The 10,396-nt window shown below is 44.1% G+C and overlaps 1 protein-coding gene across 1 annotated transcript; it reads left to right on the top strand.

The window, feature by feature from the left end:
- Nucleotides 1-953: 953 nt before the first annotated feature.
- On the top strand, nt 954-10,166 carry cdx1a (caudal type homeobox 1a). The gene is made up of 3 exons (XM_018756398.2): nt 954-1,420; nt 8,520-8,668; nt 9,775-10,166. The coding sequence occupies exons 1-3, from the start codon at nt 1,003-1,005 to the stop codon at nt 9,967-9,969; spliced, it is 762 nt and encodes a 253-aa protein (XP_018611914.1). The 5' UTR covers nt 954-1,002; the 3' UTR covers nt 9,970-10,166.
- The last annotated feature ends 230 nt before the right edge of the window (nt 10,167-10,396 follow it).

The raw sequence follows: 10,396 nt of genomic DNA on the forward strand, positions 1-10,396 counted from the left end.
ACAGAACACCATACATGCATGTTTTGAACATTCATGTGATTCTGACTTAAAAATAGATTTTAAATGTTAATGCCATGCAGTTACTGAAGTGTTGAACGTCATTATTATTATTATTATTATTAATATTATTATTGGATTAACAAGAGAAAGAAATTTAATAGTACTGCAAAACAATGCAATTTTTCCAAAAAGACAAAAATTCTCTTGAACCTGGGACTTTTTTACATTAATAACATGAATGACCTGGATCAGCTGCATGAGGAACTGACACCAGACAGCTCTCAGACCACCTCATATATTTATATATTATACTTATATCATACATTTATATTATTATCCTGTCCAAAACACAAGACACTGGAAATATATGGTCTACCCAGGAAAATTACAATATGACTTCTGGCCATGATAACGTGATGTAAATATGTATAATATGTAACGATCAGTCTTCACCTTCTTCTCATCCAGAGGCCAGTTTAATAAGCACGACTGTAACTGTGTCCCGCCGCATTTCACTTCAGCGTCCAGTGAAAAGTCCAAATGCGCTATTAGCGAATCAAGGAGTTGTTTCATTGCTTCGCTCGCTCGAGGTGAAAGGGCAGCGTAACGGTAAGGAGCGCGTCAGTCCGCGTGCGTTTATCACCTGGGCCATTTGTGACCCTCCTTTGTCTCGAGATCGCTGTCACTTTGATGGCGGCATCTGCCCTCCTTTGAAGTGCCGGCCCGTCTTTCAATGCAAATGCGCGCGGAGGACAGGAGTCCCGCGCGGCCGCGCTCCCGCCGGGGTGGTGCCTCTCGGACCGGCGCTCAACAAGTTAAAACGTCTGGCCCAGGTGAGGCGAGCAGGAAGGAGCGCGCGTCTGGTTAAAGGAAAACCCGGGCGGCTTGACACGCACTTTGACACACACACACACACACACACACACACTTTCTTTTACACTCGCACTACTAACTATGTGAGTGCACGAGGGAGGAGGAGAACGACGAGCCAGGTTGAGGAAGATGTATGTCAGCTACCTGTTGGATAAGGACACGGCCATGTACCCGAACCCCGCGAGACACGCGAACCTCAACCTGAACCCTCAGGGCTTCGCGCCGGGACCCCCGCAGTTCTCGGATTTCTCCAGCTACCACGTGCCGGGCATGATTAACAGCGACCCCCATCACTGCCAGAGCACCCAGTGGAACCCGGGTTACGCTCCGCCGCGCGACGAGTGGCCCCCTTTCGGCACGGGCCCGGTGATCTCGAACCCGGGACAGATCAGTTTCACACCCCCGGACTTCACGTCGCTGCAGCAGCAGAGTCAGACGGGGATTTTGCCCTCGGGCGTCATCGACACACCTGTGGGCCAGGTGTCCCCGCAGTCCCAGAGCAGGAACCCGTACAGGTGGATCAGCCGAACTTCCCCGTCGAACCCAGGTAACCCGGGGGAGGGGGGGGGACACACACAGAGGGTTTTCGTTGTGGCCAATGACGGTTATTACTGTTAATACAGTATAGAACGTAGGGTAGTGCGCTAATTCATTCATTCATTCATTCATTCATTCATTCATGCCAGTTATACTTTTCTACATCTAATTACACTTTCTTATACAACCGAGTCACTACAAGGACGTATTGAGGTAAAATGTACCTGCCTGCCGTTAGAGGCCGAACTTGAACCTTGTTCTGAAGCGACATCACATCACCGAAGCAGGAGAGCGGTTACATTGACATTGTACCGTGTTTCGGGCCCCTGTGTGGTAATGTGAAGGTTTCGAGTTCAATGCTGCTCTCTTGCTGTGCGGTAACCGCAATCGAGGTATTTACCCTCACTAACACAGTAAATTTACTCTCTGCTGTGTGTGAATTGGTAGTTCACTTTGCAGATTACCTAAAAAAAAAAAGAGGCCTGGCTGGACAACGTTCTCAGATCATAATATTCAGTTATTCTAATATTCGGTTAATAACCACGTGACGCACATAATAATGCCATAATAATAATCACGTTCGTGCGATGAGAGAATCGTGTGAAAACAAGTGCGGACGAGCTGGATGTCAAGTGTTTGCTGCGACTTGTGTGCCTCCCCGTGGGACCCGTGGGACCCGTGGGACCGCAGTGTGACGGACAGGCGGGGCGCGCGCTCCTGGCTCGTGGTCGCGCGCCGTACAGCGCACCTGTTTTCTGAATGGATCGCGTGCAACCGCGCCTGGAAAGACAAATAATTCATCGTTAATCATCATCTTCTTAAAACTACTGCAGGAGGAAACGTAACAGAGATTACAAAGGAGGTTTATATTAAATAGGAAGATCATCATGTCTCTTCTTCGTAAGACATACAGTTACGCGGCTTTTAATTTACCCAACATGATTGGACCTCATTTGCAGGACTGACATGATGATGTGCAAAATCATGTTGTCTTGTGGTTCTTAAATAATTAAAGCATAAAATATCAGTTTAAGCTGAAATGGGCACATTCTGTATCAAATATAATAAAGTCAAATAGTTGGCCGGTGGAGCTGCTTCTTTGAAATAAATGCGCAATGAAAAGGAAATGACACAATTCTAAAAAAAAATCAGTTATTACAACAACAACAGCAACAATAATAATAATAATAATAATAATAATAATAATAATAATAATAATAATAATTCAACATTGCAAACGTTTGAAATCCTGATTGTAATGATTTTCAAAATCATATCAGTGTGATTAGTACCAGTTAATACAGTAAATAATAACACATAGTTATCAATTTTCTGGTTTGTAGTGAAAGTGCCCATTTCACAGGTGAATTATATATGTTTTTTTTCCTCTGTTCTAAGGGAGTTCAAAGGAAGCATTAACAGGAAAGGAGTGTGTTCTCCTTCGCTTGTCTCTTGTCATGTAAATGAGTGTTTCGGGGGTCTCATGTTGACTCCAGTGGTCATGCAAGGGTCACTGGTCCTGCTTCTCTCCTTCTTGCAGGGTGGTCGCACGTCCCCTTGCTCCCTTGTTGTTACTGCATTTGTTAACAGATCAAAATTCCACTTAGCATCAGCGATGTGGCGTGGTGGTCAGAACAACTGTTATTCTATATAATATATATATAATTATCTATTATCGTTATTAGAGGGGGTGCGGTGGCGCAGTGGGTTAGACCGCAGTCCTGCTGTCCGGTGGGTCTGGGGTTCGAGTCCCACTTGGGGTGCCTTGCGACGGACTGGCGTCCCGTCCTGGGTGTGTCCCCTTCCCCCTCCGGCCTTACGCCCTGTGTTGCCGGGTAGGCTCCGGTTCCCCGTGACCCCGTAAGGGACAAGCGGTTCTGAAAATGTGTGTGTGTGTGTGTATTATCGTTATTACTATCATTATTCTATAAATTGTAAAGGGTTGTTGCAGGAAAAAAACTGTACAATGTACATTTTAAAAACAAACTTAAATCCATTTTCAAATTTTTCACACGATTTTCCCCGGGCAAACCTTGAGCGTGGGGTTAATTTTCACAAAATATATAGATCCTTCTGCGTCATTATTTACTTTGACAAACTCAGTCTTTAGATTTTGCAGTTCTTTTGACAGTAATTCAATATCCCTTTATTTTAGAGCACAATGGTTTCCATAACCATGATTCCAAGTCCCTGCCTTATAGACTCATGTTTGAATTTTGGACACTTGCTAAATTTTCAAATCCGACAAAGTGATTAATGCCTATATACACACTTTATATTTGCGGACCACAGTTTGTACACTATTTGTGAGAAATATTTCACTAAATACAGCATATATTGACATACAATATACTTCTCGATATGGTATTGCTTATAATGTATATATTTAAGTTTTTGATCCTATTGCTGACTCAGGATCAAGTTCAGTCAATAATTACAAAACAAAAAATTGTATGGAGTTCATATTAGTACACCCAGAAGTAGCTACTTAATACAATGATATCCAGGAGATGGTTAAACTTTCTCGACCCAACAGTAAAACCATATTCACCTTTAAATGACGAATCAAGTACACATAGTAATAATGAGTTATTAAGCTCAAGAAAACTATCGGCTTGTTTCATACAGTCAGCAAATGAACTTGGCTATCTGATGTCACCACTCTATCAATAGATATTTATGGTTTCACCTTTACTGCCAGAGGGATTTCAGCGTTTTTTATGTTTTGTTTTCCTCTTGCAATCCGGGGAAGTGTTATGAGTCGACATCCCTGCCCGGCACGTACGCCACCCTGCACCGTTTCTATCTGCGATACAAACAAGGTCACTGTATTCCTTAGTGGAAAAGTTGTAAACAAAGACTTCTGGAATGTCTTGATGTTTATGATTCTAGGCTTTATGGCAGCTTGGGCTGAAGGTTGCCAATCTTAGGTATGACACACGGGACTTGCACTTATTCATTTAGCTGACACTTTTCTCCAAAGCAGCTTATAGTGTTGAGGTTACACTTATTTACCCATTTGTACAGCAAGGCAATTTCACTGGAGCAATTTAGGGTAAGTACCTTGCTCAAGGCTACTACAGCTGGAGGTGAAGCTCAAACCTGCAACCTTTAGGTCAAAAGGCAGTAGCATTAACCACTACGCTACTAGCTATCCCCGCTGTCCAGCTGACTTTAACGTACAATTTCATTGCTTGTATCTGCACATCACTTACTGATGGGAGTAACGTTGTTGTCATACCCTTTGATGGCGATCACGTTTTACTCTCAATTTTCCTTTAGTTTTAATTTTGTTTTTATGTGTAACGACAGAGACCATTAAGTTCTTTTCCAAATTCAAGTACAGAAAAGAAATGGTATAAAGGACATGTATATTTTGATTTATTCACACTGCAGCTGCGCCGAGCACTTCTAACACGTATTTGACGAGCAGGACGTTTATGGGTGTGGCTAAATTTGAAACGTATGACGACAATGGAGTCCGGACCTTTTCGGATCGTCCAAGTTTAGGAACTTTTTCCAGCTGATATCCGAGGAGAACGGTGGACACCAGCAGAAGAAGAGATTACTTGGGCAGCATCCGGCCAACAAGTGGCAACACCATGCTGGTCCGTCAATATGCTCTCTAGAGAACAGGAACCCATGAGCCCTGTGGCTGAATATTCTGGGTCAAGGGAGGGAAGACCTGGTCTCCTGTGGGTCACTACATTTCATTTCAGCTTGATGCCATTTGGCCTGAAAGTGCGGCACAGAATCATTTAATGGAAAATAATGTGCGCTTTCATTTATGGAAGTTGTACGTGTATAAAGGATGTAAAAAGTGCATATTTACAACTAACATAGAACAGTTTAGTATTGGAGCAGTATTTGTAACTCAAAACACAAGTGGAAAAACAGTGATGCGTTCTCGAGTAGCGAATCTGGTTTAAAACTTAATTCGAATCATACAATCCCAGTGAAGACTGAATAACAAAGATGGCAGCAGAAGCCGGCGTTCCCTGCGACGCGGAGGACGGGAGTCGTTGACCTCTCTTTCAGGTGCTATAGCAGGTTGGAGAGATGCTCAAACTTCACATCTTCCTGGCCGAATCCCGCCTGAGAGAGGGACAGTTGCTACTTGTAGAGTGCGGGGCGGTCGGACCGCAGAAGTGACACCTGCGGTTGATTTCTGCACCTGGAGGAATTTCCGGAAAGCACTTTGCTTCTCTGCCCTTTGCAGGACCCATTTCTGTGTTGTTACGTCTTTATTTGTACAGAAGGGTAGGTCATGGTTTGCCCTGTGATGCAACTAAGGATCCTGTCAAGAGGCGGAGTGTTGCATGAAAAAGCAGCTGGATCTGTGAATGTTAACACAGTGCGAAACTTTTCGTTATAATATCTGAATAAATATTGTAAATAAATATCTGGAAATAAAGCTGTTGACTTGGCAATGTTCTCACTGAGCCAGTATGGGAAATTTACGCCTTGTTTTTGTATTGTTTCCATCCTGCCACAAATTATTTTGACCAAAAAAAAAAATTTTTAACCCAGTTAGTACACTCCTGCAGAGTCGAATCGCATGCTGCTCCTCGCAGGAAATTTTACGCGGCGTTACCGATTAACTTGAGCCAAGAATGGAGACACTTTATCATATCGCTTATGGTTTGTTCTTTTCCATGAACCTCCCATTAGCGGCAACAGAAAACTAATTTATCCATGTCCGAAATGACATCGCAGCCAGAGCTCAGAGTAATAACTGTTATGCAAATGCATGCGCTGTCAAAATCTTTAGTGTAAGTATATGTAAACATATGTAAAATCAGACACACACAATTCCTTCATATGTATGACATAAGGCTGTTTTCTCACATTACAATACACAGTCATCCAGAATGGGCGGTCCTTTCTGGGCATGGTAAAACACGGTACACCTTGTTCAAGCTTGTGTACACTTTTCGTGCGACGGTCCCCTCGCCATCGGCAGAGAGCATCAACAAATGTAAGAAGTACGAAGAAGGGAAAGAAACCCATCGGAAAGTCCGGGCTCCGCATGCATCTCTCCTTGGTTCCAGCTGAAGTTTGATTTCCTTTTCGAGAAAAACGAGGGAATCTGTTGGCACGCAGACCCACCCTGGGCCAACTTTGGGAGTGCACGCGAAAGAGCGACACGAGATAAGTGTGTCAGGAGCCGCGCCGCGGGATCCAGGCAGGCCGCCTTCGGCCCGAGGCGTGGAAACGTTATCGCTGTGTACGCCAGCTACGCGTCGATCAATACAGCACCTTAGCGCTGCGCCGTGACCGCTCTCGATCGATACCCCTCTGACTTAATCGTCCCTGGCGCTGAGCGTGTAGGTATAGTCGCCTGGATAAACAGCACGGTTTGATAAGAGCCCGCCGTCAAAAACGGTAATCTGCTGCTTTAAATATGAATCACATGATTAATAGAATAAACCAGGATTTTCCAGGCGCCACATAAATTTCAGTGGCCGGGTAGCTTCGGTTTACTTTTGTCTGAACCCTAACCCCAGAAGAACGACTCAGAAATGACACTCTGTGCGTGTTTTTTTCTTTTTTTTTTTTGTCCTGGGCACAGGCTGTCCACTTGCATCAGCATTACAGTACAAACAGTGCACGTTTGTGAGGAAATTGACAGTTTCCGGGGGCACCGCAACAAAAGATTAAGATGTCATCATAGCAGATTGGGCAAGTTTTAAGTCCCTGCCCCTCAAAGAGGGTTGGACAGAGAGCTCCATCAGGAGCATGTTTTTACCTCAATTTACACACACACATTTTCTGAAACCACTTGTCCCGAGTGGGGTCGCAGCGAGTCGAAGCCTAAGCCAGCAACGCAGGGCACAAGGCTGGAGGGGGAGGGGACACACCCAGGATGGGACACCAGTCCATCACAAGGCATCCCAAGCAGGACTTGAATCCCAGACCCAGCAGAGAGTAGGAACTGCCCAAACCCACTGCACCACTGTGCTACCATGCCACTCTACTGCGATTTGGCTATGGGAATAATTGATCTCTGCTTCATTGTGTACTGCAGCTTTCACAACTGACTTCCTGTTTGGCAGACTGACAGCAAGGCTCTGTACTTTCAATATGTCGAGCATTTCCGCTATTGAAAAACAATGTCTCAGCGGTTATGAAATCAAACAGTAGGATATGGGCATTCAAGCCATGACTCTTGATACTAGTATAAGGAATACAATATAGAAGCACTTGGGGGTGTAATATAATTGAAGGAACTGTACAAATTTCTCAGTCAGGGTGTGACAGTTGTTCATACCCACGAAAGCAGCTGTTTTGTAGTATTACTGCAACAGACGTGGCATTTGCTGCTGTTTCACACACCGGAACTGCGGCATCTCCGCCTCGGGGTCTGTGCCTCCTTCCAATCAGCGGGGCCAGTCACAAGTAGCGTGCCTCTCACCCACGAACAAGAGCACCTCTGAGCCGCATGTTGTAAAAAGTACCCTGGGACATTTTGCTAACAAAAACCAATAACTGACAAAAAAAAAAAAAAAAAAAAAATATTTCCAGATTGAAATGCGAAACTGGAGATAATGTAGAAGTTACAGCTGCTGCTTCTGGGCTCAGAGGCTGCAGGTTTAAATCCCGCCTAAACACGGCTCTTACCCTGAATTGCTCCTTGAAAAAAACGGAATTGCAGGCTGTTGTAAGTTTCTTTCAATAAAAGTGTCATCTAATAGACGAAATGTAAAAAGCGAGACCACTTGGTGGAGTCCAAAGTCAAGATGTGGAGGAATCTAAAGTTAACTGCATAGTACGATTCATACGCCCTTGGGGAAGTGTTCACTACAAGCTTCAGCCACAGGATTATTGCACTATAATGCACAAATAGGTGCACTTAGGGACCCCTTACACTGATATCTAATCAAGGGCCTGTTAGCTCCTCAACACGATGAAGCAGGGAAGTGACTTGTTTAACAGTGTAGCTGTGATTTTTAAATGTCTATTTTGTTGGGGTACAACTGAGTTACCTTACACGTTATGTGCGCCTTGCTGTTTCGTGTCATACGTTGAGCTGCCGTGCATGTGAATTTCCCTGCAGGGATTAGTGGAGAACCATTCTATCGCATCATACCCTGTCCTGTTGCTTGCAGGTGGGAAAACCCGAACAAAGGACAAGTACAGAGTGGTGTACACAGACCACCAGAGGCTGGAGTTGGAGAAGGAGTTCCACTACAGCCGTTACATCACCATCAGGCGGAAGGCAGAGTTGGCCGCTTCCCTCAACCTGTCGGAGCGACAGGTGAGCCTTAGAGTGCCCCTGCAGCCCCCCCCCAGCTCAGCTGTCATAGTGCCGCACTCCCCATTTTACAAGACGTTGGGTTGAAACATGTGCTTAAAACTTTGACTTATAAACTAATGAATATTCAGTCATGAGGGAAAAAAATGACTCAACATGTGGAAAGGTGAGAATTTTTCATTAAATAGCTTATTACTTCTAGGGAATGCAGTGATTGTTGTTTTCTTGCAAATCGTACATGATGTATCATACAATCATACATATCTCAGTGGCAGCTGGTCTTGAGGGTTTATATGAACTTAAACGGAGAGTGCCCGGTATTACTGGTTTCTCCTTTTTTATTTATCCAGGTGATAAGGTAGTATTGTTTTTTCACTCTCGATATTTCATATTTTCGAAATGCTTGCTTTCAGCGGGGTGTTTATTGTCAAGTGGAACCATCGCAGCAGGATGACCCGAATGGTAGTGATCTGGTACTGGGGTAGATCAAGGACTGGCGCAACTTCAGTCACAACAAGTTAGCAGTCCTGCTGCTGAGGAATATTCCAGGAAGTATGAACGGTTAACATTTTACAGCATGGAAGATGTACTACCTCTCATGGAACAGCAGGTGGTGCGTCGCTAAGGCCTGTCACCTTGCAAGCTGAAGGTATCCTTGGTTCGAAATCTAGCTTCCTTAGTATGTTGAACAAGCTTCTTACCCTGAGTCAATACAGTACGAATACCATGGTAAGGTGCCTTGGCATTAGCTGAATGAATGTTAATAATGTCGGGTAATGTGATGCAGTGATGCAGGAACTGTATCCATGACATGATTAACGTTCATTCAGCTAATGCCAAGGCACCTTACCATGTTTATACAGCAGGGTATTCTTACTGTATTGACTCAGGGTAAGAAGCTTGTTCAATATACTAAGGAAGCTAGATTTCGAACTAAGGATACTGTACCCATGTACATGATTCTGGGGTTAAACGCATCTTGCGTTTTTAAGCAAGTCATTTATTCAAAAAAGCTTGAGAAATCCCCTGTCTTGAAAGGTTGCAGAATGAACACACTTGATGAATAAGGGCTTTGGCTGAGATAAGACACATATTTTTCTTTCATCCAGGTAAAGATCTGGTTCCAGAACCGGCGTGCTAAGGAGAGGAAAATAAACAAGAAGAAGATGCAACAAACACAGCAGGCATCAACGACGACGCCCACCCCGCCCTCAATGGGCACCACTGGCAATGTTGCCATGGTGACGAGCAGCAATGGTGTAGTGTCACCATCTGTGCCACTGACTGTCAAAGAAGAGTACTGAGAAGGACCCGAGCCATGGGCGAAACAACACCACACCATCTACATCTACTATATTGTGTTCCTCAGTGAGGCATGGTGCTGTCTGCTTCAACATGAAACATAAAAAAGAAACAAAAAGGTTTTAATACTGCTCTTCTGGGGTTAAAAAAAAAATACGTATTTTGAGCACCTACTGTTGCACAACCGTTTGTGTTGATCGCCACACCACTAAACCAGCACCACTGGGAATATTTTGTTGTGTATAAATGTTTTTAACCTCTTTTTTATCTGTATTATTGGAATAGGCTTTGCAGCCATGTGAATTGTACCTGTAAAACTGTGAATAACCCAAACAGAGAAAAAGCATTGAAGAAATCAGAATTAAACTAAGAAGTTTCATGTTCAGCTGGGTTCCTGTGTTCTTGAGCCTCTCCCATGGGTTATGTTGA

Source organism: Scleropages formosus, chromosome 13 (assembly GCF_900964775.1).
Source record: "Scleropages formosus chromosome 13, fSclFor1.1, whole genome shotgun sequence".
In the NCBI taxonomy this organism is placed as follows: domain Eukaryota; kingdom Metazoa; phylum Chordata; class Actinopteri; order Osteoglossiformes; family Osteoglossidae; genus Scleropages; species Scleropages formosus.